The sequence below is a fragment of the Leopardus geoffroyi genome, chromosome D3 (genome assembly GCF_018350155.1).
Source record: "Leopardus geoffroyi isolate Oge1 chromosome D3, O.geoffroyi_Oge1_pat1.0, whole genome shotgun sequence".
NCBI lineage: Eukaryota > Metazoa > Chordata > Mammalia > Carnivora > Felidae > Leopardus > Leopardus geoffroyi.
The window spans coordinates 70,242,622-70,269,859 of NC_059339.1; the positions used below are offsets into that span (position 1 = coordinate 70,242,622).

Sequence of the window (27,238 nt, forward strand, 5' to 3'; positions counted from 1 at the left end):
GCAAGAAAAAAGGAGAGGGAAAAGAAACCATCAAAGTTTAACAGAAACTTTAGAAACTCATACTAAATGCAATATAAACATTTTTTTTTTTGAATCCTGGTTCAAACAAACCAACTACATATGAGACTCTTTGGGAATAATTAGGGAAAATTGAACACTGAACAGTTATTAGATGATATTAATAAGTAACCGGGTATTTTAACAAATTAGATGAAGGAATTGCGAACTTTTTTAGGGGAGACAATAACATTAAGAGATTTTTAATGTTTTTATTGTGTATTTTTATTTTCTCATTTGAACAAATGAGCCTCAAAAAGTTATGAGATGATCAGGAAAATTTAAACAATGAATGGATATTTGATATTAAGGAATTATTGTCTCCTAATGATAATATTATGATCATATAACAAAAAATTTATCTTTTATATTTATATACTCAACTGACTATCATCATTATGTAGTGATGACTTTACCAAAAAAAGGATTCTTTATTTTTTTTTAAGTGTATTTATTTATTTTTGAGAGATACAGAGATAGCGTGAGCAGGGGAGGGGCAGAGAGAGAAGGAGAGAGAGAATCCCAAGCAGGCTCCATGCTGTCAGCACAGAGCCTGATGCCAGGCTCAAACTCACCAAACCATGAGATCATAACCTGAGGGGAAACCAAGAGTCAGGTGCTCAACTGACTGAGCCACCCCAGGTGCCCCCCAACAGAGGATTCTTAAATGCTTATAGAACTATTTATGGATAAAGTAATATTGTGTCTGGAATTTGCTTGAAAATAATCCAGGTTTTTGTTGCTTTTGAAGGGGGAGGGGTTGGTTGTAGGTGAAACAAGATGGACCAGATGTTACTATTGAAGGTGAGTGATCACTATTCATTAAAGTTCATTAGACATTTTCCCAACTTTTCTATATGTTTAAAATTTCCCATAATGGAAAGTTTTAAAAATAAGCAAAAAGTTCTACCCATGATTCTCTAATGGGAAGAGAAGAGGAGTTGGGAAGAGGAGTTGTAGGAAGCCTTGATGGGTAGGCAGGAAGTTCTGGGGCAGATAAGTCCATGGAGGGTACTGCTGTGGGTAACCCGTAGCTGAGTTGTGACCAAGACCTCGCTGTAGAATGATGTGTGTCTTCCTGGGCCCTCCTAAGCTAAGCAAGTATCAGGATAAATAAAGTTCAAGTTCTGGTGTTTAATACTTTGCCAAGGCAGACCCCACATGACCAAATCCAACTTATTTTTTTCCTTTTCCAAAATACCAATCCAAGTCTCAACCATCCTTCTGGACCCAGCTCAAACCCTTCCTTTTCTTAACTAACTGCATATCTAGTCATCTCTCTTTTTCTATATTTTTGTCACTCATTCTGTCTTCTTGTTTGTTCCCTCATATTGTGAGTTGGTGGCTTCCCAAGACATATTTTTTCCAGCCTCAGTGTATGCTCCTAAAGCCAGGGACTATGACATACTCAAAAAATTATTTCAGCATCAAAAATAATACCATCCACAGAGCTGGAACTCAATTAATACTTGAGTAAAGGCTTTGAAGAAGCCAAAAAGTAAATTATGCCATGGTCTATTGGATAAAACAGTCGGGGTGGGGCAAAAGGGTTCTTGAGTCCTCTCTTCTGGTAGTTCCAAAACCCCCACAGTCCCAGCACCTCTATTCCTGTTATGAAACTGTTGGATACTTTGACCATCTCAAGTATGTCTAGCAAAACTCAGGGCCATCTGGCACTGCATAGGAGCTTAAGATACCTTTTTTTTTTTTTTAAGTTGGAATTTAAGCCAAGTTTTTTGCCCTTGTGGTAATCACCACGTGCAGTTTCTGCACAGAGCAAGTCTGGGTTTTTCGCTGTGGTGTCCAGCAGGCTATGCTGTGCACAAAGAGAACACACCAGCAATGTTTGTGTGAAAGCAGATATCCTGTGTATCCCTAAATAAAGTGGAATAGAACGGAGTTCTCAGGATCTATAGTAATGCTGCTATGAACTCTGATTCAAAGGCACATTGCTTTCGCTTAAGGCATCGTAGGCTTAAACGTTTAGATTTAGTGATTAAAAGAAAGATTTATTTCAGCGCAAGACTAGAAATTACACAAACATATGCAGCAACAAAGCATTAGGGACAACACTCATCTGGGAACACGCTGGAAAACGTTACACGTTTCTCCTTTGGGCGCTGTGGTCCTCACAGGTGACCGCTACCACCTTTACCCAGAGAATTGTGCGGGCGAATGAAGGCCGACGGGTACCCACGCGGACCTAGAGGGCGCCTACCATCGGTGCGGAGCCCACCCACGCGGCCCGGCCAGGCCAGGCCCGGCACCACCGAGCGCGGACCTCCGGCGCATCCTAGAGCGGCCACACGCGGCCACAGCCCGCGGGGCACTTCCGCCCGCGCCGGCGCCGCCCGGTGGACGGCTGGGCCTTGCCGCGGGCCTGCGCCTCCCTCGGCTCCTGCCGCGGGCCTCGGGTAGTGGGTGAGTGGGACGGGGAGCGCCGGACAGGGGCGGGCCAGGGTCTGCGCCGCCGTCTGTCCGCGTTCGCCTTGTGGGCCGAGCCGCGCGGGCGGGCGCGCTTCCTCCGGACTCGAGGGCCGGGCCGGAATGGAGGACCCAGGCCCGGGGAGCGCCCGGGAACGAGGACGCGCCTAGTCTGTCCTCCACCCCCCCACCCCCACCCCAAGGCGGGAGCCCCCGCCCACCCCTCCTTTGGCAAATTGACATTGACTTGAGGGCGAGCCTGGGCTCGCTGGTGGTCGGAGACCTGGCCTGTGGCCCTGACTCGGCGTTGGCATCTATTTGTCTCCGGGCCACGGTTCTTTCATTTCCAAAATGGAGGAAGGCAGTATGCGCCCTACCTAGATCACAGGGTGATTGCAGGATTGGCGCTGCCTGTGTGGAAACTGGTTCTCAACCCGGCAGCCTTTAGAATCGTTTGGGAAGCCTTCCCAATGCTGAGTGCCCAGAATCACCAGGTGATTGGGATATCCTGCCGGGACGAGAACCACTGGCCGGGAGTGTCAGGTGACAGTACTGTGATCGTGTGCTGTGTTCTCCACCGGAATGTGCACTTGGTCCAAGGTGGATCATAGCCATGAGAAAGCAAGTGGCTGGTTTTATGTTCAAGAAGACAGGGACCAAATCCGGTCTGGTCACATTGAATTCCTGGTGCATAGAATGGTGCATGCCACAAAACATGAACCATTGATTAAATAAAGTAATTTCTGATTACTTTACGACCTACTGGGTGGGTTTTGATCATTTGGCTCATTTTTTAACTTTTTATTGTGGAAACTTTCACACGTTGAAACAAGATACTGTACCGAATTCCCAACTCTGTTGGGTGACTCTTACGCTCACCTCACTAGATTATTTGAAAGCAAATCTGAATGTTCCGTTTTGTCTATTAAATACTTGTTTGCGTTTATAAAACACAATAATTCCTTTTTAAAATATCAATTTAATAAGCATTTCATGTTACCATCTATCCAGTCAGTGTTTACATTTCTCCAGTTGTCTCTTTTTTCTCCCAGTTCTCTTTTTCAGTTTGTCCAAATCCAGATCCAAACAAGCTACACATGACATTTGGTTGACATCTCTTATATTTCATTTAATCTCCTTATGCCATCCCTCTTTATTTTTTTTTTTCCTCTGTATTTTACTTGTTGAAGCAACCTATTCATTTGTAACGTTTCCTACGTACTGGATTTTGCTTCTTCCATCCCTGTGTTGTCCTTTAATAAACTGGTATTTAGATTACAGGCTTTTTCAGATTTCAGGTCCTACTTTTTGGCAAGAAAACCTCATAGTGTTATTGTGTACCTCCTATTGCAGCCCACCAGGAGTTACATAAGGTCTTGTTTCTCTTTGTGGTGTTAAGATTGGTCAGTGGGCCTTTTCTGTACAAATCGCACTGCAGGGTAACTGAATAATTGGCCAGAGATTTACAGAAGGATGCCAACTAATAACTTCAGAAGGAATGAGAGAATATCACCTTTTGGCAACCTCTAGTGAAATAACCCAGGCAATGATTAGTGGTTGTTAAACATCAGGAAGAGAGAGACATTCAGACAGCATGTGCTTCCTGATGGGAGTACCCAATACCAGGCAAACAAGCATTCTTGGATAAATACTTATGAAATATTCTTGGATATGAATGTGGGTGGTGGATATAGACCAAGCAGGATTGGCCATGAGTTGATACTTGTTGAAGCTTGGCGATGGTCATGTGGTAATGCATTATACTAATCTCTACTTTCGTATGTGTTTGAAATTTTTCAAAATAAAATTTTGTTTTGTTAAGTTTGGCTAATTGGCTAGTGAATTCAGGTCAGCCTGATCCATCCATTATAGTTCTCCATGAGCCTTTCACTAAGTGATTCTCAAACCTGACTGCACATTAGAATCACAGGGGAAGAATTTTTTTTTTAAATACTAAAACACATGTCTGACTTGCAGAATTTCCTTTTTAATTGTTCTGGGATGGAACCCAATTATTGATATGTCTTAAAAGCTCTCCAGGTGATTCTAATATGCTCTCGAGTTCTGTACCATTGGCCTAGATCCATTATTTGTTAGGGATTGCAGAGTGATTATATTTTATTATTCCTTCTGCATTTATTAGCTTTTAAAATGTTTGACTTTCTATATTGTGTTATTCCCATCTCTGTTGCAAACTGCAATCCAACAGGAAAGCCTCTGCAAATTACCTAATTATCAGAGGAATGCTTGATTTTGGAAGTAGAAGTGTGGAGTAACACATGGAAGGGACAGTAGCATAACCTAAAGCCTGTGCATGAATTGGAGAGATATACCATCTGTGTGGGTGAGGTGGGGGGGGGGGGTGAGGTGGGAGGGCTGACTGTGTCCCCAAACGGAAAGGAAGATTCGGTGATGTGTAGTTAGAAAAGTATGTTCAGCCTTGTGACACATTTCTTTTTAATAATCAATATTAAATAAATGAAATAAACATTGAAAATAAAGTCATCAGATGCTGCTCATTGCAATGAAAACCAATCCAAAGATTTAAAAGAAAACTTAATGACCACTCCCCACCATCACCATTTTAATCACTCCTGAGATAACCAATATTAACAATATGCTGTGTATCCTTACACACAGACTTTCTCTCTCATATAAATGCAGAGGTTTGGGGCATTGTTGTAAAAATGATGTTGTAAAAATCTGTTAACTTTTCTCATTGTCGTCCCTCCAGGACAAGAGTTACAGAGCTGACTTAACTGCAGAATAAGTAGTTGATGGTAGGAATGTACAGTAAAATATTCAGTCATTGTCCTGTTGAAATATATTCAGACCGTGTCCAAATTTTAGCCACCTTAAAAGTACCACCAGAAACATTGTACATAGGTCCTTTATTTCTATAGGGTAGATTCCCCAAAATAGGGTGGCTGAGTTAAAATGTACTGTTAATAGCATCATTATTATTGGTAATATATATTGCCAAATTGCGCTCCCAAACATAAAAGCAGTTCATACCTCTGCCAATAGTAACATATGAGAATACCCATTTCCCCCTGTGTTCTACCTATTCATTCTTCCCTCCTTCCCCCCCAAACCACTCTCAACCACTGGTCTTTTACTGTCTTCATAGTTTTACCTTTTCCAGAACATTACATAGTTGGGATTCAATTACAGTTTTTAATTGACTGGATCTGGCAGTTTTTTAACTTGTTTGTTTTTGTACGTGTGAGCAGCCATCCAAGGTTTGGTAACTTGTGGTTTTAACTCACTAAGAGTTATTCAAATCTTACTTGGGATTTCTATATAAGAACCCAGTCTCTTCTGAATAACGAAAAGATAAATGAACAGTTAAATCTCACAACGACCTGTTTTTGGTGATATCGAGCAGTGATGTGTAATAATCCCTGGGTAATCTTTTCATTGCAGGGTGGAAGATGTCTATGGATGTGACATTTCTGGGTACGGGTGCAGCATACCCATCCCCAACCCGGGGTGCCTCTGCTCTGGTCCTTCGGTGTGAGGGCGAGTGCTGGCTCTTTGACTGTGGGGAGGGAACTCAGACACAGCTGATGAAAAGCCAACTTAAAGCAGGTTAGTGTGCATTCAGCTCTCTCACCAAGACTATTTCTTATTCTGCTTCATTTTCTTGGCTCTCCTTGAGGCTTTTGCTCAGAAACAGCCCTCACAGTTGCATCCCACTTCAGTGCTAGAGCCCTGGCAAGGTTTGGAAGACCCTCAGGCATCCAGCCTCCCCCACTGAACTTTATCTACTTGTTCGTACTGTAAATGTTGAGAGCAAGGATTTATATAGGGTTAGGGGGTGGAGGATGGGTTGGGATACATGAGGCATATTAGATGGATACTACGCAAGCAAAGGAACAGTGTACATGATTCCACCAGGAGATGGTTGTCAGTATCATGAGAGGATACAAAGAGCAATAGACATTCAGAAGAGTGAGGTGTTCTTTTTCATGTGAGGTTATCAGGGTAGGCCTCTCACAGAAGGTGACCTGTGAGTCGTTGAAGGAGGAAGAGGGATTTGCTGGGCTGGGGAGATGAACATGCAAAGGCCCAGCGCCATGGAGACTGAGGAGTACAGTGGCGCAAAGCCTTGGCCTAGAGTCAGGCCAACCTGGGTTGCAGTCCCAGCAGTGTCTTGGCTTTTGGCCTTAGCAGATCAACAAACTTAAGGCTTATTTTCCTTATCTTTTTTTTTTTTAATGTTATGTATTTTTGAGAGAGAAAGAGAGAGAGAGACAACGAGCACGAGCAAAGGAGGGGCACAGAGAGAGGGAGACATAGAATCTCAAGCAGGCTCCAGGCTCTGAGCTGTCAGCATAGAGCCCGACATGGGCCTCGAACTCACATGCTACAAGATCATGACCTGAGCCGAAGTCCGAAACTTAACCGACTGAGCCCCTTATCTTAAAAACGTGGATAGAAACAACTCAAGTCAGCTTAAAAGGGGTGTTGTAAAAATTACATAAAATAATCCCCTTTCTGTGTGGTTGTTTCTTTCTCATCAGTTAAAGCTTAGCTCAGATGCCATCTCCTCAGAGACTTTCCCTGAACCCCCGGAGTTCAGTAATTCCTCGTTCTTCTCAGGCATTTTACTGCTTTGTGCTATTTTTATTGACTTCTTAGCATCAATATCTAAAATTGTTATTTAAATAGTTGTTTCTGTGTTTGCTGTATTTTCCCTGTATGATAAAGTAAGCCCAAGGATCATTTATATCCTTAGTAGATGCCTAGTAAATATCTGATCAGTTAACGCATGAATAAGGTGTTCAGCACTTAGTATGGTCCCTCTCACTTACTGCATCTTGTTACCTGGAAGTTATTGAAATTATTCCTCTGATTCATCACAGTGTGTGGCATTGATGGCTATAAGAAAGTTAGTTCTAGAGTCCAGGGATCTCTTAGTCTCGTGGTGGGAACTGATGTGTAAGTAGTCATAATGTAATGTGATAAAGAGAATAATGGATCTGTTTTCTAAATACTTTTGGAGCACAAAAGAGGGGGACGTTAACTGTGTGTTCAGAGAAAGCATCCCAGAGATGGTAACAGTACAGCTAGGATCTAAGTGATGATTAGAAGTTTCTCTGGGGAGAAAAGTAGGGATGGACTTTCAAGGAACAGAAAAAGTGAGCAAGAAGTAATCGAGTTTCTAGGAGAAACTAGGAGAGAGGTGACATGTTTGGCCAGGATAAATGAGAGGTAAAAATGCTGAAAAAGTGAGGGCAGATTATGAAGTTCTCTGTGGTTTGCTAAGGTATTTGGACCTTCTTATTCTGTTGGCAGTAAGGAACCATTAAAAGTTTTTAAGCAGGGGAATGATATGGTCTGATTTATGTGTGAGGGACAGAGTTTTCTCGTGGCAGATGTACTGGGAGAGACCAGTGTTAAGGCAGTTGCATTCATCTGAGAGAAGAGAGAGAGGATGAGGGTGTAGGGATAGGGATGAAGATGAGACTCAATTTAAGAAATACTTGTAGACCTAGCAGGGAGTGGGTGACTGACTGAATGTCTAGGATGTGAAGAAGTGAAGGATTATTTCAAGTTACAAGGATGGTGTCTGAGACCTAAACAGGGAGACAGGAAAGGAGCTGTTGGAGGAAGGAACTAATGCATTTCACTTAGGACTCGTGGCCTTGAGGTGTACACAGTTCAGCCTAAGACCCTGAGGTCTTAGTATAGCAGGTACTATACTTTATTTCCCTTGGGTCACACAGAGGTTCCTTTCATGAGAACTCTCAGGGAGGAGCAGGCTAGAGTGGAGGCAGTAATACCCCATTTTAGAGAGTAGGGGTTGAGGTGGTGGGATGATTAAAACAGAAACAAGAAACTGTTAAGTGTGGGTACTAGAGGTGTGGGTGTGGGGATTAGTCGTTACTTTTTATTTAATACCTGTGTCAGTTACCAATGCTGTATCACAGATTACAAATTTAGTGTCTTACTGCTTTTATTGTCTCATAGTTTCTGTGGGTCAGGGAGTTTGGGCCTGGGTTGGCTGGTTTCTCTGCGTCAAGGTCTCACTGGGTTGCACTCTGTATTTGGCTGGGGCTGAGGTCTCATCAGAGGCTCATCTGGAGAAGAATCTGCTTCAGAGCTCACATAGGTTGTTGGCAGGACTAAGGCTGCCTCAGCCCCTAGAGGTCTCCTCCAGTTCCTGATCATGTGGGTTTCTCCTTTGTGGTAGGTCAATTCCTTACTGCCATCCACGGACAAAGAAATTCAAGAGCAAGTCTGCTAGCAAGGTGGAGTCTTATAACATAACATAATCACCATAATCACACTGCATCCCTGTGCCATATTTTACTGGTTAGAAACAGTTTGCGAGTCCCACCCACACTCAAGGAGAAGAAATTGTGAAAGGATATGAACATCAGGAGCCAGGGGCCATGGGTACCACCTCGCGTCTATCTGTTACAGTACCTTTCTCTAATATTTTATATTTTGTAGCTATTTTATATATGTTTTAAGTAAACATTTTGTAAAGCTAAGCCTCATAAAAAATAAATAAAGTCTAAGGGAATCTTTAGTTTACTAAATTCGTATTGGCTAAAAAGATTACTGGTTTCAGAGAGGAGGGTGAGATGGTAATCCTAGAATATTATCTATGACTCTTTAGCATTTCAAAAGCCCTCAGTCTCAAACTGGAATGCAGCACCCTCAATTCATCTCGGTTACTCTCAACCCAATGTGGACCTGTTATTTGATTCATTGAAACCCTGTCAGCTTATACTCCTCCTCTTATGAGTTTTGTAAGGAAGTACTCTCTGTTTATCTAAACACACTTCTTTTAAGCTTCCTTGGCCCTAATGTGCAAGCATCTGATTGACAAGTAATAGGTTTGTCATGTCTTATTTCTTTCATAATTTGAAAGAGTGAGCTTAAGCTTTTCTTCTTTTTCCCTTAAAAATGATTATAAAAAGGGGGCGCCTGGGTGGCTCAGTTGGTTAAGCGACGGACTTCGGCTCAGGTCATGATCTCGCAGTTTGTGAGTTCGAGCCCCGCGTCGGGCTCTGTGCTGACAGCTCAGGGCCTGGAGCCTACTTCAGATTCTATGTCTCCCCCTCTCTCTACCCCTCCCCTGCTCACGCTCTGTGTCTCTCTGTCTCTCAATAATAAATAAATGTTAAACAATTTTTTTTAAATGATTATAAAAAGTATTACAAAAGTATGATGAAAAAATGTTTATAAAAAGTATACTTAGGGAGCACCTAGCTGGCTCACTTAGAGGAACATGCAACTTCTTGATCTCGGGGTCATGAGTTCGAGCCCCACGCTTGGTGTAGAGGTTACTTAAGTAAATAAATAAAGACATTTTAAAAAGTGTACATTCTCATTGTAAAAATTCAAACAAAGCAGAAAAATATAAAAAAAGCCTAAAATCCCCCTTATAGGTAAATATTTTGTAGATGTATATATGTTAAAGGTATAGGTGTATTTGGTGTGTGTGTGTGTGTGTGTGTGTGTACAATTTTGCATAAACAGTATCATACTAGGTGTAACCTGCTTTTTTTTTTCAACTGAACAATAATATATTGCAGATATTTTCCTATGGCAGTAAGTATAACTGTGTCATCGCTTAGGGGATCCTTAGAATTCCACTTCTCTATGGATGGCATATTCCCCTGTAATTTTCTTGTTCGCAAGTGAAAGGAAATTCATGCACTTTGCTTTCTTCATTTGATAGCATCCCCTAAATTTGATAATTGAGGTTGCTATTCCTTCTCCTTCTGAAATCAAGTTTCTTGAAATGAAATATTTGTCTTCCCTGAACCTGTGATAACTGTGGGAAGCAATTTTGACTTAATTTGTCTCACTTGCTTTGGACTCACAGATTGTTTTGGTGTTCAGTTTTGGCTTTGTTTTACACTAGATAGGGAGAGGGCCCAGAAAGTCTCACTTGGCAGTTTTAAGGTCAACGTGGAGATCATGACTCAATAGCCATTCTAGTTATCTAGTTCTTTTGTCTGCAGAGGCCTCAGGTCACACTTATGTGTGTCTTGGCAGCTCGGACAGCAGGAAGGGGGGTGATGAATGGGTTCCAAGAAGTCAAAAGACAGCAACAACAGGGACTAAAAAGAGAAAACAAAAAGGAGCATACTGAGGATACTTCTGGAGTGCCTCAGGGTTCTCCAGATCTCAGATCAGCCTCTGCCCAACTGTTGTTCTCTGCCATGGGGCCTGGGTTTGATGTATTAACTCAGGAAAGACTTACTTGGAGAACACTTTCGCCTTGATGTCACAGGATAAATCACATTACAATAAACTATTCCTGTTCTTTTATGGTATCAAATACTTGAAATAGATGGGCCATGAGCTGGGAGCAGAAGCCTCTGTTATACTAAAATTGTGTTAATTGGGATTGTTACTTTTAAAATGCCTTGTGGCGCATCTCAGAGAAATGCTAATGTGGCATCATGCCACATACCAGCAGTAGATTCAGTTTACCATTGACGAATTCAAGTTACGACCTAAGCCAATAGGTACTGAAAAAGCCATTGTGTTAGCTCACGTTGAAAAGAAGGCATGGGCACATGTACGTTGACATAATACCATAGGAGATCTGCCCTCTGATCTACATTCTAGCATCTATTGCCCACCTTCCCTCTGGGTTCTTCACCCCTTTCCTCTCCTGCCTCCTCCTTTCCCCCTCCTGTTTCATCATCTTTTTCCTCCTCCCCCTTCAACCTCACTCAGACAGGCAGGCTCTGTCTTGGTTAATTCATCTCTGTCCAGTGCAGAGGGTCCTTACACGGCAGTTTTGGGTTCAGGCGTTGGTCCAGTTGGAGCCTGGGGAACATTTGTTTTGCTGGAGGTATGTATTTGTTATTCTCAGAGGGAACAGTAGAGGGCAGTGTAACTGTCAGATGCTTTTGACGTTTGAGGCCTATCTAGTTATAAGTGAACTATTTTGGTACACTTTTTGTTTCCCTTTTCTTGCTTGCTTGCTTGCTTTCTGGCTTTCTGTCTGTCTTTTAAATTTTTTTTGAGGTTTATTCATTTTTCAGAGACAGACAAAGCATGTGGGGGAGGGGCAGAGAGAGAGGGAGACATAGAATATGAAGCAGGCTCCATGGTCTGAGCTGTCAGCATAGAGCCTGACACGGGGCTCGAATCCACGGACCATGGGATCATGACCTGAGCTGAAGTCAGACGCTTAACCGACTGAGCCACTCAGGTGCCCCTGTTTCCCTTTGCTTTGCTTTGTTTTGCTTTCACACTCTTGTTTCCCTTTTCTTCCCTTTTCTTTTTCTATTTCCTTTCTTTCTGTAAGAAGATATGTAGGAAAATACTCTTAAAACTACAATACTACGTAAATTGAAGATGCTTTATGAAAAAAGTTACATCTAGATCTTGTTAAAACATAAAGCCTGTCTTGCTTCTGAAATCATGTAGAAAAATATAAAGAAATACGTTTATGGTAATAAATAGAATTCTAAATTCATTTTGCTGCTTTCTATGTAAGTTGTTACACCTGTTTCAAGTAGCTTTGTATAGGTTTTTATTTCTGGAAAAACTCCCAAATTTTTTTCTCTGCCTCAATCAAAAGGGAGAATTACCAAGATTTTCATCACACATCTTCATGGAGACCATTTCTTTGGCCTTCCTGGCCTCCTCTGCACAATCAGCCTGCAGAGTGGCTCTGTGGTTACCAAACAGCCTATTGAAATCTATGGTCCTGCCGGGCTTCGGGATTTTATCTGGAGAACCATGGAACTCTCTCACACAGAGCTGGTCTTCCCTTACGTGGTCCATGAGCTGGTGCCTACAGCAGATCAGTGTCCAACAGAAGAACTAAAAGAATTTACGCACGTGAATAAAACAGACAGTCTTCCCAAAGAGGGACAAGGAAGAACTATCCTCCTAGACTCAGAAGAAAACTCATACCTTCTGGTTGATGATGAACAGTTTGTTGTAAAAGCATTTCGCCTCTTTCACCGAATTCCCTCCTTTGGGTTTTCAGTCGTAGAGAAGAAACGACCAGGTAAACTCAATGCACAGAAACTGAAAGACCTCGGTAAGTGGTTTTCTTTCTTCTTTTTCTTCTTATCAGTTGAGCTGTTGTTAGCTGAAGCTGTTAGAAGTGTCATAATAACCTTCCTTTCCTCTCTCCCAGGCCCGAAACTGACATTTCTCCACTTATTTCTTTTGCCCAAAGTCTGCTTATTAAGGGAAATTCTTGAGGCCAAAAGATGCTATTCAGACCAAAATCCAAATATATACTTGAATCCTTTTCTCTTCAGCTCCCTGGATCCACATTTTTAGTCTCTTATCTTCAGCTAATGCTATCTTGCTTGGGAGGGTGGTGGTTGTTGTCCTAGGTCTAGGCTTTTATTTTTTCATGTCTTCCTTTTGAAATATGCTTTCAGTGACATCTTTGGCCTGAGAATTTTTGCCAGAGTTCTTAACCTTGCAACTGCAACCAGCTACTTTTCTTTCTTGTAGGATTTTCTTTCTTTATCAACTTTGCCTACTCATTCAACCTTGATTAAATTAATTTGATGTTCAGAATACTATGTCTCAATTGTTTTACATGCCTGGGTTCATCATAGGTGGAAACAAGCATACAGAGATAGACTTGGGCCCCATCTGAGGCTGTGTACCTCCTCCCTGCCAGGCCATCAAGCATGAGAGGATCTTCAGCACCTCTCTTGAAGCAGTGTCCAGGTCCTTTATACCTCCAGCATCACCACCTTCCTTGTCATGGCCATGTAGACCCTATAAAAAGCATGATGGTATCTTCCGTAGATTTGTTTCTTTTTTCTTTTAAATTTACTTGTTTTTGAGAGAGAGAGAGAGAGAGAGAGACAGAGTGCGAGCAGGGAGGGAAGGAGACAGGGAGGGAGACGCAGAATCTGAAGCAGGCTCCAGGCTCTGAGCTGTCAGCACAGAGCCCAACATGGGGCTCGAACTCATAAGCTCTGAGATCATGACCTTAGCTGAATTCAGACACTTAACCGACTGAGCCACCCAGGTGCCCCTAGATTTGTTTCTTTATGCAAACTCTTCCTTCCTCCTCAACTAAAACAAAATGCTAAATAATGAGGAAAAGTGACTTAGGCCAAAGGTATTTTTATTATCTAAAAGCTGTGGAAATACTATTATATTGGGAAACTTTAAATATGATGTATGCTGGAATTAGCGAACACATTCTATTTGTTTATAGGTATTGTTCAGAGTGATGATCATCAGGTGTTGTTCTATATTAACGTAAGATAATTAATATAAGTTTTACCAAACCTAATTTGGTAAACATGGAACTGCCCCTGCCTACGAAGAAGATTATGTATGATTGCCAGAAGTTCTCCTTGATCTTGTGATCCAAACAATCCCCTCAAACAATTTTTTTTTTATTAAGTTAGTCAGTTTGTAGGTACTTTGTCATTATTTAAATGGACTTGTTAAATTTACTCAAAAGATGAGCTTGTTAAGTAAAGTGGCCTCAAAAACTGTTACTCCTGTTCACAGCCGAGAATCAAAGCTGATAGCTTGACCCTAAGAAGGTCTTAGTGGGACTTAAAAGCTTAAAACTCATCTGACATGTGTGCTTGGGAAATGTTTTAAGTACTAGGGCATCACTAACATCAATAGCCAACACTGAACTTTTAAAAATGTATAAATATTCCAGCTTTCCACAAGTAGTAAAATATTTATAACGATTATGAAAAGAATTGGATGCCTTTTCCATTTTGGTGCTGTTAAAACAGACTCTCTTAACAAGTCATAAATTCCATTCCCATGATGTGATGTTATCTGCCTCCATCATTAGGTGTTCCGCCAGGTCCTGCCTATGGGAAGCTGAAAAATGGAATTTCTGTTGTTCTGGAAAATGGAGTTACAATTTCTCCCCAAGATGTCTTAAAAAAGCCTATTGTTGGAAGAAAAATCTGCATTTTGGGTGACTGTTCTGGGGTTGTGGGTGACGGAGGAGTGAAGCTTTGCTTTGAAGCAGACCTGTTGATCCATGAAGCGACCCTAGATGATGCCCAGATGGACAAAGCAAAGGAGCACGGCCACAGCACACCACAGATGGCAGCAGCATTTGCAAAGTTGTGCCAAGCAAAGAGGCTAGTTCTGACTCACTTCAGTCAGAGGTACAAGCCAGTTGCCTTGGCCAGAGAAGGAGAAACAGATGGGATTGTAGAGCTGAAAAAGCAAGCCGAATCAGTGTTAGATCTCCAAGAAGTGACTCTAGCAGAAGACTTTATGGTGATTGGCATTCCGATCAAGAAATGAAACCCGGGTTCTGGAATACATACTGACATGTCTGTGAATATGTTCCTGAGCCAACAGCCAAGTTGGTTGTTGTAGTTGGTGGTTGTGCTTCTAGTTTTGGTCTGAAATTATTTGGGTCCTAACCACCCTAAAAAAGGATAGAGCTGCATTGCTGAGCTGATTCAGCAGTGACAGGGAGCAAGGTTTTGGATAATAAATCATTTTAAAAAGAAAAAAACCAGCATCCTTCTTAAAGCCCAAATTTGACAAAACGATAACCTGTTCAGGTATACTTTTTGTTCTGTGGCTGCTGCCTCAGGTGTAAACCAGTACCCCCATGCAATCCTGGGCTTAGCTTCTGCCCAGGTTTATCGCTGTTGTCGGCACAGTATATAGGGATTGGCCCTTTGGGCTAAAAATGGTATTTTAGCAGTTTGTTGAATCTGTTCATATTATTAACAGAATACAGAGAAATGTAATGAGACATTGGACATGCAGGATTCAAGGTAGCATATTAAATCTGTATTTGTTTGCTGGAATACTGAATGCAGGATCAAAGTAGGTGTTTATCTTCAGTCATTGTTTTATGGAACTTTCTGCTTTGCTGTAAACCTGTGGGTCTCGGCTGGGGGTGATACCACTCCCTTAGAAATTATGGGGATGTTTCTTGTCAAAATGACTCGGGGGCTGGAGAGGGGTACTACTAGAATTTAGTCAGGAGGGACCAGGGATGCTAGATACTAAAAAATTTGAGTCCTGTACAGTGAAAAATTATCTCCCCCCAAAATGCAAATCTCAGGCCTTTTGAAATATACAGCAAGTTAGAACCTATACTCCCAATGTAAATATACTTTATCAAAATTAGTGATGTGAATTGAACTACTGGGTAAGTCAAATTCTGCAGCAAGCATTAAAAACCTAGCTACATGAAGGTATGGGGATTGGAATGTTATATCAAATATTATTTGACAGAAATGAGCCATGAACTGGAACTTATGAATCTGGAGGTAAAGAAATGATATCTATTAAACCGAAGTTTAATTTATGTGCCCCTATTAATTAATAATTCTTTGAGTACAGTTTCAATAAGCTAGCTTTTCTTCCTTCTTCCTTCTATCTGCCATGGGGTTATCTCTGACTCATTTGACAGTGTTTCTCAAAATGGGTTACATGGAAAGCTAGTCTCAAGCATAGATCTATTCAGAAGGATTTCCTAATCACATTAGTTTGGGGAACACTTTATGTTGTGTGTCCCTCTGGAGGTGTTCTAGTTCTCGTCAACATATTAAAAACAGTACTGCTTGAGTGATAACAAACCAGTCTTTGGTGCCAGAAAGACTGATTTCAGAGTCCAATTCTGTACCTTATGGTGGTACCTTTGTGGCCTGGTGCAGATTACTTACTCCCTGTCAGCTTCAGCTTGCCCTTGCCTTTTCCTTTTCCTTTTCCTTTTCCTTTTCCTTTTCCTTTTCCTTTTCCTTTTCCTTTCCTTTCCATTTATTTTGAGAGAGGGAGCGTGAGAATGGGGAAGGGGCAGAGAGAAAGGAGAGAGAGAAAATCCCACGTAGGCTGCCCGTTGCCAGCGCAGAGCCCGACTCAGGGCTTGAACCCGTGAACCGTTAGATCATAACCTGAGCCAGAATCAAGAGTTGGATGCCTGACTGACTGAGCCCCCCAGGTACCCCTTGCTCATTCTACACTAGGAAAAATAATGAGACCTACTGTGTAGGATTGCTGTGAAGACTAAATAGGAGGAACATAGCATAAAAGGAACATAGCACATGGCTTAAAGGTTGAGAAGTCCTGCAGTAGAGAGGCCTGTCATCTGTTTTGGACCCCTTTCTCAGTCCTGTTTCACCACATACCATCTATGAACATGCGGGAACCTAGAGAATTTCATAGTACACATATTTACAAATTCTGTCATGGTATATACTGTTAAATCCCTTTAGGTTCTTTCTGGGACTTCTGTCACAAAAACTTTTGACTGCTGATTCTACCCTACTCTAGGCTCCCGGGCCACCAAAGTTTGACCAGCCTAGCATATCTTGGTTTCTGAACTCAGTTAAAACAAGCATTTATTAGACACCTAATGTGTGCCCAACCCTGTACACCAGGGACTGGTTGGTAATACTCCTGGGGCTCTTGAGGTTAAAGACTGTAGCTTAATCACCTCTGCATTCTTGGAATTACCCACTCATCATAAGCACTCAAAAGTGTTTATTGAATGAAATGAGGCCTTGATATCATGACTACATAAACTATATGGCCTAATGTTGAGGACCTGTGCTGAGCCCATTTCATTATTGCATTTGTCTAAAAAAATTTGGCCACCTGTTTCGTTGTGCTCTGTTCAACTGAGTACCAACTAAGTGCTGGGCTTTACCGTGTTAGAAATACGTAAGTGAATATAAGACACAATTTCAGGCTCAATGTCTAGTGGTAGAGACTACTAGTAAACAAAAGTAAATATACTATTCCTTCTCAGATTCTAATTTTGTAGCCTGGCACTCAATTTTGTTTTTCTTAAGTGTTATTTGGTAACTGATTTGAGCTGTGCCCTTAGAATCAGACCCTATTAATGTATGTGGTCTAAGTCATCAGAGACCATAGGAATGTAAGATTGATCAAACATAGAGTGTCAGTCCATAGTGAGAATTCTTGGGCTCTCTCCTGGCCTAGAATTTTTTTTTTTAAGTTTATTTTTTTATTTTGAGAGAGAGAGGAGAGAGAATCCCAAACAGGCTCTGCACTATCAGTGCAGAGCCCAATGCGAGGCTCAAACTCATGAACCATAAGATCATGAGCCAAAATCAAGAGTCAGACGCTTAACTGACTGAGCCACCCTGGTGCTCCTAGTTTTTTTCTTAATGGTAGGACACATCCTAAGAATTTGTGGAGCTAGAATTAAGAATGAAGATTATACTGGACTTCCCAGAGCCTATAATATGCTCATGGTTGTATGACTCTAAGAGAGGATTAGAATATGTATCGTGCCCCAAAGTTATTTGATCACTGAATCCTTTTTGCCAAGGAACATCTTGGAGCACAGGAAAATACTGTTTCTTAATACTTTCCAAAATTATTATATTTATATTTTTTACCTGCACTATTTATTGAGTTAATGAATTTCGTATTTACACGTAGTATTTTTTTGTCCTAAACTATTTATTTTTTCATTTATTATTATTATTATTATTATTATTATTAATTTATATCCAAGTTAGCATATAGTGCAATAATGATTTCAGGAATAGAATCCAGTGATTCATCCCCTATGTATAACACCCAGTGCTCATTCCAAAAAGTGCCCTCCTCAATGCCCCTTGCCCATTTAGCCCATCTCCCGCCCTCCCAAAACCTCTCCATCAACCTTCAGTTTGTTCTCTCTAAACTGACATTCTGTCAGGAATCTATAGGTACCTGCTTGCTTTAAATTTTAAAAATGCACTTTCCAATTTTCAAAAGGTGTTTAGACTTGCCCAAATAGACCCCAAATCTGTTCTGTTTTTCTAATACTCATGCTTCATTAATATACTTTTAATGAGCTTTTAATTACAAAAGCAGCATATGCTTGGCAGATAATTTTTTTAAAGAATTTCAGGAAGAAGATTACTCATAATTCTGTCACCCAGAAAGCACCTACTTCTCATTCACTGGTGTTCAAATGGAGGTGTGAATCAGTATGAATCAAGGTAGGCCGTAGGTGAACAAGGCAGTACATAGGTGGACAAGGCAGGATATAGGCAGACTAGGTAGTACGTGGGTGGACAAGGGTGTGTAGGTAGGCAGAAGTCCTAGGGCTGTGATGCCAAAGCCTCTAATGCAGTAGGTCTGGAGTGGAACCCAAGGATTTGCACTTCTAGCAAGCCCTCTAAGATACATGGATGTCTGACCATAGTGGGAGAAAAAGCTCTTTTTCTATGCACTAAAAAAAAGAAAGAAAAAAAATGGAGTGTGTGTAGATATTTTATATATATTTAAACATACTATGTTTGGGGCGCCTGGGTGGCTCAGTCGGTTAAGCGGCTGACTTCGGCTCAGGTCATGATCTCACGGTCCGTGAGTTCGAGCCCTGCGTCCGGCTCTGTGCTGACAGTTCAGAGCCTGGAGCCTGTTTCAGATTCTGTGTCTCCCTCTCTCTGACCCTCCCCCATTCATGCTCTGTCTCTCTCTGTCTCAAAAATAAATAAACGTTAAAAAAAAAAATTTAAACATACTATGTTTATGTATGTGTGTATGTTTTTACATGTAGGTTGACTTCAACTGTTTTTCTAATTTCACATTACAAGCATTGTCCCATGATGTTAACTGTTCTTTGAAAGCATGAATTTAATGATTATAATATTCCATTCTATAGATGTAACATAATTTAACCTATTTCCTATTTGGGGGGCATTGAGATTCTTTTCCATTATGTATAAATAATACCATCATGAAGATTCTTTGGTGTCAATCTTTGTATCTCTGAATATTTCCTTAGGATTGATTGACTTATTGGAAGGCCAAAACCTCTGACTGTTGTTTTAGACTCTGCATAGGAATCACCCACCTGTTTTCTAGCTCACAGCAGTGTGAGAGAGGCCTATTTTGCTAGTCAGTGGGTGGATTATACAGTTCATCAGTTAATGACTTTTCTAACACTTCTCTTCCAATCTTGTAAAGATTATTTTTGCCTCCTAGTGCAAATAGCTTTATTATGTCTTTCAACTAGCATGTATAATTCAACTATAATTTCCTTGACTGTTCTTATGCCAACTTAAAAAAATTGAACAGTTTTTACTTAATGGGGTATGAGTCCTTACTGCTTTAAGTGTGTTCATGACCGATGTACAGGGAAGGTACTTTTGTCTTCGCAATGTACTTGTTCTGTCCTTACTGATTGATGGATTTTTCAAGTAATGAATGAGTCAATATTTTTTCTTATTTGAGAAGAATAAAAAGAAAATGTTGGTAATGCTTTGAATATTCACTCTTGGCAGGATAAGAACAGAGTTTGGGCATGGTGGGACATGGGGTAAAATCAAGAAATTCTTTTCTTCCAAAGTAGAAAGTAAACAGTGTTTAAAACTGGAAAATAGAGGTGCCTAGGTGGCTTAGTTGATTGATCATCCTACGCTTGATTTTGGCTCAAGTCACAATCCCAGGGTTGCAGGACTGAGCCCTGTCAGGCTCTGTGCTGAGCATGGAGCCTGCTTAAGGTTCTCTTTCTCCCTTCGCGCTCTCTCTCCCCCTCGGGCACTTTTCCTGGCTCACACTCTCTCCCTCTTTCCCTCTAAGATAAAAATTTAAAACTACTGAAAAATAAATAACGCTTTTAGCATGCTGTATTAAAAAAGAAAAAAGGGGGCACCTGGATAGCTCAGTCAGTTAAACGACCAACCCTTAATCCCAGCTCAGGCCATGATCTCACAGTTGATCAGATCGTACCCTGTGTCAGGCTCTGAGCTATCAGCACAGAGCCTGCTTGGGATTCTCTCTCTCCCTCTCTCTGCCCCTCCCTGCTCACTCTCTCAAAATAAGTAAACATTTTAAAAGGTAAAAAAATATATTCTCCTAATAATAAAGGGGGGGAGGTGTAGTCAATACCAGATGAATAGTTAGGAGTGGAGGAAGGGATCTTGAATGGAAGGTGCGAGGGGTATGAGGAGGAATGATCAGAGGACTACTGACTTTTATAACCTAATAGTACGAGTATCAGTTGCTATTTTTAAAATACTGTTTGCTATTCTGAATGATTTATGTGTATATGTATTCATTTCGTTTAAAAATTATATGAAACACATAAATATCATTCAGAGTAGAATAATCGTATCAGTTGCTGGTTTCCACATGGCTGCTCCAGGTGTTCGACAGTTTCTCTCAAGCTTTTTTTTTAACATCCAATCCATTCTCCCTACTGAAAAGTGATTTTTTTTTTTTTTTTTTTTTTTTTTTTTGCAAAACGCAAATCTGAGCCCAGCATCCCCTACTTGAAACTTTTTAATGGCCTTGCCTTAACACCCTTTCCAACCTAATCTTTCTCCAAAGTGGCATTCATTTTTGCAGCTCCAGCCACGGGTCCTTCTTTTGCTTTGTTAGGGGCTTCTGTTGTTCCAACCTCCACTTGGAAAGTTCTTTCTCCTCCCCACAAGATAATCTTTAGTGGGCCTTCAGATCACAGCTCTGCAGTCACATCCTCAGAGAGACCTTCTCAGACTTCCCACCAGGAGGCATATTAACTCTTGAAGCACCTGCACCCCCACCTTTCTGGTGCCTGTCGCTCATATTTTCGTTTTGTTTATTTGAGTATTTGATTAACGTTCCTTTTTCCCACTAACACTGCAATCAGAACTGTGTCTGATTTTGTTGCCTTTTGTGCCCTAGCTCCTAGCTCATTGGAGCATACTAGGCGCTCAATAAATAATAGTGACTGGCTCAATTTTCCTTGCCATCCTGTTCTATTAAGATGCAACACCTCATTCTCCTAGGGATTTTTCCTGATCAATACTAAAAACAAAGAAAAATCCCCACCATTACTCTCTGAACTAAAACTGGAGAGGAATAGAATGGTTGTCTGTGACCTTAATGAGGCAAATCCTTATAAATACTAATTCTAAAGCTTTAGCTTGTGTCCTAAGATATGCAGACAGATACCTAGAGTCAGAGAAAAGGTTGGAAAAAAGTTTTTGTGCCTAAGAAATTGGGATGTTGCCTTTTGCGAGGCATAGGAAAGTCAGAACAAAGGTAATAAAGAATGAGAGAAGGCTAAGCCCCATTCAGGGTAAGGAAACTGGGGGAGAACCTTAAAAACACAGATGGGTGATCATTCAGTTTTATGGTGGCTGCGCTGCTTGGAGTAAGCCCCTCCAATTCCCCCAGACTATCTTTGAAGTCTGATAGACACATAGGATTTGAGTAATCTCTCCTTAACTCTGCACACCAAATAAGAACAAGTTCTGAATTCCCTGACTGTGTTGACCTGGGTGGAAAAGGGACAGCAGAAGTGAGAGTGAGACAACCCCAAACTAACACAGTTGACAGGAGCTGGAGTCAGAGGTGAACACAGCCTAAGTCTCCCAGGAATTTTCAGAAAATTGTAAGGAGGGCATTGACCTTTATGTAACCCATGGGGTGGGGAGGCAGGAGAGGTATTGAGCCAATGTCATGTGTATCTTAAAGGAGAGGGCAACTTTGGCTAATGTCTGGACACATATTTCTGTGCCCTTGACAGAAATATTCTAGGGATTAAACACCTGTCATCTCCAGGATAATAAGGAAGTAGAGGGGGGTGCCTAAGTTGACCCAAAGTAAAAAATATTTCCATTCCTAAATAAAGCTGAGAAACACTGTTGCTCAGATGTCAGCATGCTAATTATACACTCAGCAGACATGGCAGGTACAAAGATTAAATTCGCCCACGAAAAAGTAAAAGGGGAAAGGCAAGAGATCAAGTTTCCCAGCTATATAAATCCCCCTGTAACTGCCAGAAACTGTTCAGGCAACCTCAGCTAGAGCTAAGCAACATTTAGTTTGGTGTTGCCAAATGAAGCCAAGGTTATTTTGTCTAGGTTGTACTCGACATTGTTGTGGCTTCCAGAGATCATAGGTTTGTCTGAATGAGACCATATCTTTGTCAAACATCCTGGACTGGAGCTGACCTTGTAGAAGTACCTATGTCTGGGTCAGCAACCCAAATGCTGTTCCTAATTGACCACAAAGGGCCTTGCTATGGAACGCATCTTCATACAGCTGGTAGATACTGGAAAACAGTTTTTTCTCCCACATGCCTCTACTAAGAGGCAGCATAGCCTACTGCAGTGGTCTTCAAACTAGGATATTTGTACCCCTCGGGACATGTAAAGACTTTCCTAAGGATACACAGGCAAGCTTCCATATGAAGGATTTCCTAAAATCAATCTTGCTGATAACTAGTATAGGCACAGTATCTTTCTGGGTCCATTTCACAATGCTCCAGGGGAGCATTGCCCAGCATCAAAGGGGGAAATTGAAGTATTGGCATTGGGGCTAAAACATGAATGATTAGGTACCAAATTCTTTTGCAAAATGGGTAAGTAGTTTCTAATTTGTTGCTTTGAACAAAATTGAAGGAGGATCTAATCAAGTCTAGATCAAGGAGTATCTGACCTATCCAATGATAGATTTCTTAAATTGCTTTATTGAGATAACAATTCACATACCATGAAATTCAGTGGTTTTTCTTATATTCAGAGAGTTGTGTAAATACCACCATTATCAATTGTAGAACATTTTCATTATCCCCTGAAGAAACTCTGTACCCTTTGGCAGTCACTCCCACTTTCCTCCCAAACTTCATAGCCCTCAACTACTTTCTACCACTAATCTACTTTCTAACTACTAATCTGTTTTGTCTCTAGATTTGCCTATTCTTAACATTTCATATAAATTGAATCATACAATATGTGGTCCTTTGTGATTGGCTTCTTTCAGTTAGCATAATGTTTTCAAGATGTATCCATGTTGTAGCTTGTATCAGCCAAATAATAATATTCCATTGCATGGATACACTGCATTTTATTTATCCATTCATCAGTTGATCCAATGATAGATTATTGAAAATACTCTTTACAATATGCCTATATCAGGAATGAAGAAGGAGACATTGCTACAGATCTTACAAATATTAAAAAGTAAAAAGAATACTATAAGTAACTTTAATTTTAGATAAAATTGCTAAAAGAGCTTCCTTAAAAAACAAAATTTTCTAGAACTGACATAAGAAAAAATATAGGACTGTTCAAATGTTCTGTTTTTTATTTATTTTATTTATTTATTTATTTTTTTAATGTTTTATTCATTTTTGAGACAGAGAGAGACAGAGCATGAACGGGGGAGGGGCAGAGAGAGAGGGAGACACAGAATTGGAAGCAGGCTCCAGGCTCTGAGCCATCAGCCCAGAGCCTGATGCGGGGCTCGAACTCACGGACCGCGAGATCGTGACCTGGCTGAAGTCGGACGCTTAACCGACTGCGCCACCCAGGCGCCCCCAAATGTTCTGTTTTTTAAAGAAATTGAATTTGTGGTAAGAAACACTTCTTACAAAAAACCTCCAAACCCTGCCCGCCTCCCCCCTGCCCCCCCAAAAATATCCACGCTTACATGGTTTCACTAGTGAATCATTCTGAACAATTAAGGAAGAAATATACCTTTCTCCTACAAATACTTCCAGAAAATAGAAAAAGAGGGAACACTTCCCAACTCATTTTATGAGGTCAACATAACCTTGATGCCAAAACTAAAGGACATTAAAAGAAAGGAAAATTATAGTCTAATCTCTCTCATGAAAACCCTAAAGAAAATAATTAGTTAATTGAATTCAGTATTATATAAAAGGAATAAGACATCTTGACAAAAGGAGTTTGTTCTTCAAGGAATGGAAGATTTATTTAACATTTTGAAATCAATATTATTCACAACATTAATAAAATAAGTGGGGAAAAAGTGGTAAGATGATCTTCATAAATACAAGATTTTTTTGATAAAATTTAATACTCATATGATAAGAACTCTTAGCATATTAAGAACAGGAAGGAATGCCCTTAATCTGATATATATCCACAAAATAATAGACTAAATATTATATACATTTAGTAATAAAATATTGAAAGCTCCCCTTGTGGTGTGAGAAACGGACAAGGGTGCTCATTTAATACCACTTCTATACAACATTGTTTTGAAGGTCTTAGCCAGTGTAATAAGGCAAGAAAAATAAATGTAAGGTATAAGGAGTAGAGAGGAAGAAATAAAACTTATTGTTAGCTGATGATATGATTATGTCCATAGAAAAATTCAAAACAATAAGCAGATAACATGTTACCATTGTAAGTGAGCTTAGCAAGATGTCTGGATACTCAATCAGTGTATGGAAAATCAATTTTGTTTCTATATTCCAACAATAAACAGATTTAAATATTTTAACTGAAGCCATTTACAGGGGCATCAAAACTATCAAAAACCTTGGAATAGGGGCAGTTGGCTGGCTCAGTAGGTGGAGCATGTGACTGTTGATCTTGAGGTTGTGAGTTTGAGCCCCATGTTGGGTGTAGAGATTACTTAAAAATAAAAATCTTCAAAAAAAACCAAAAACAAAACCCTGGGAAAAGATCTAATGAAAGATATGCAAAACTTAATTGAAAACTACAAAACATTATTGAGATATATTAAAGAAGACTCAAATACATGGAACTTTATACCATGTTAATAAATTTGGAATACTCAGTATTAGAAAAATGTCATTTATCCCTAAATTTATCTTTAGTTTCTTGGTCTAGGTGAGAGTTATATGGGTACCTTTATGGTGTGAAAATAATCAAGCTTTTCAGTTCTGATTTAGGTATGTTTCTATATGTAGTTATACATCAATGAAAATTTAAGAACATTTTTGAGTTATATGTCAATTATATCTCAATGAAGCTGAAAAAGGGGGGAATATTTTTTGAAGAAAAGATTCTAGGAAGAGTTCTAATTCCTATTTCCTGGTTATTTGATCAAGCACCAATCTAGGTACTGCTATGAATTTTGCAAATATGATTAAAGTCCCAAGTCAATTGACCTTAAGACATGAAAATTATCAGTTTGAGCCCTGCATCAGGCTCTGTGCTGACAGCTCAGAGCCTGGAGCCTGTTTCGGATTCTGTGTCTCCCTCTCTCTCTGCCCCCCCCCCCCCCCTGCTCACACTCAGTCTCTCTCTCAAAAATAAACATTAAAAAAAAGATATGGAAATTATCTGGATGGATCTGATTCAATCAGGGGTGTTATTTTAAAGCAGAGAATTTTCTCTGGCTAGTAGTAGAAGGGTAAGTTAGAGAAGTTTGAAGCATGAGAAATATTTGAGAGTCCATTGCTGGCTTTGAAAATGGAAAGGGCAACATTCAATGACCTGAGAGTGGTGCTTTGCCAGTAGCCAGCTGGGAAACAGGACTTTGGTCCTACAACTGCAAGTATCTTAATTCTGCCAACAATATGAATGAAACATTTTCTTCCCCAGAGCCTCCAGATAAGAACTCAGTCCTACTAATATCTTAATTTTGGACTTGCAAGACCCTAAGCAGAAAACTCAGCCAGTAGTCCTAACCCTCTCTACCCACCACAGACTTCTCATCTACAAAATGGTGAGATAATAAATGGGTGTGATTTTAAGCTGCTGCTTTTATGGCATTTTGTTATGCAATAATAATACAATAGAAAACTAATGCAATCACTATGTAATTAAAAAAATTTTTTGTTTTATTAAGATAGAATTCACATACCACAATTCACTCATTTAAAGTGTACAATTCAATGACTTTCATTGTATTCATAGGGTTATACAAGCATCACCACAATCAATTTTAGAACATTTTCATCACATCAAAAAGAAATTCCTTACTCATTAGCTATCATCCCTTAGTTTTCCATCCCCTAGCCCTAGGCAACCACCAATCTACTTTCTGTCTCTCTGGATTTGTCTATTCTAGACATTTCATATAAATGGAATCATACGATGTGTGATCTTTTGTGCTTGATTTCTTTCACTTAGCATGCTTCAAGTTTCACACATGCTATATCCATGTATCAGAACTTCATTTCTTTTTATGTCTGAACAGCAAATATTCCATTGTATGGATATACATTTTGTGGATATATGCATACATTTTGTATGGATATATATTTTGTTTAGCTATTCATCAGTTGATGGACCAGGCTTTATTCTTCCTTCCTTCCTTCCTTCCTTCCTTCCTTCCTTCCTTCCTTCCTTCCTTCCCTCCTTCCTCCCTCCCTCCCTTTCTTCCTTCCTCTCTCTCTCTCTCTTTCTCAGAGCAAGATATATATTTTCTAATGTTTATTTATTTATTTTGAGAGGGAGAATGAGTGAGCACACAAGCAGGGGAGTGACAGAGAGAGAGGGAGAGAGAGAATCCCAAGCAGGCTCCATGATGTCAGTGTAAAGCCCAACACGGGGCTTGATCCATCAAACCCTGAGATCATGACCTCAGCTGAAATCAAGAGTTGGATGCTTAAAGAACTTTTTTTTAATAGTAAAAAAACCCAATAAACACATAAACTTGCCCTAATAATTTTTAACTGTACATTACAGTATTGCTATTACCAATAACACACTATTGTACAACAGACCTCTAGAATTTTTTCACTTTGCATGACTGAACCTTTATACCTATTGAACAACAACTCCCTATTCTCCCTCTCCCTAGCCCATCAGTCATATAATAATATAATATAATATAATATAATATAATATAATATAATCCTAGCCCATCAGTCATATAATATAAATGATATATGTAAATAAAATATAATATAATATAATATAGAATAATAAAGAGTATATGGTAAATATTAAATGAGGTTATAGGATAATCTATTCCTTCTATCTATCTGTGTCTTTCTAGAAGAGCAGTTTAGCATGATGGCTAAGAGAGTGTTTTTTTAAATTCCAACTGTATCATTAGTCATGTGATTCTGGGCAAAATCACTTAATCTCTGATTCATTGTCCTCTTCTGTACACT

General features: G+C 40.1%; 2 protein-coding genes across 2 annotated transcripts in view; both read left to right on the forward strand.

Moving 5' to 3' along the window:
* The first annotated feature begins 2,376 nt into the window (after nucleotides 1-2,376).
* On the forward strand, nucleotides 2,377-15,754 carry ELAC1 (elaC ribonuclease Z 1). The gene is made up of 4 exons (XM_045457726.1): nucleotides 2,377-2,478; nucleotides 5,908-6,072; nucleotides 12,044-12,511; nucleotides 14,264-15,754. Exons 2-4 carry the CDS (start codon nucleotides 5,916-5,918, stop codon nucleotides 14,728-14,730), a joined length of 1,092 nt encoding a protein of 363 aa, XP_045313682.1. The 5' UTR covers nucleotides 2,377-2,478; nucleotides 5,908-5,915; the 3' UTR covers nucleotides 14,731-15,754.
* The window catches only part of SMAD4 (SMAD family member 4), a 109,054-nt gene continuing 87,792 nt past the window's right edge, over nucleotides 5,977-27,238 (forward strand). The window contains exon 1 of the mRNA XM_045457724.1: nucleotides 5,977-6,072. The gene's annotated coding sequence lies outside the window, so the exon portion shown is untranslated. The remainder of the gene's footprint in view (nucleotides 6,073-27,238) is intronic.

Excerpts from the sequence above, each read along its gene's own strand:
- ELAC1 (XM_045457726.1), top strand. The coding sequence starts at position 5,916 with ATGTCTATGGATGTGACATTTCTGGGTACGGGTGCAGCATACCCATCC. Across the intron at positions 6,073-12,043 it reads GAAAAGCCAACTTAAAGCAG|GGAGAATTACCAAGATTTTC; the intron begins GTTAGTGTGCAT and ends CTCAATCAAAAG. Across the intron at positions 12,512-14,263 it reads ACAGAAACTGAAAGACCTCG|GTGTTCCGCCAGGTCCTGCC; the intron begins GTAAGTGGTTTT and ends CTCCATCATTAG.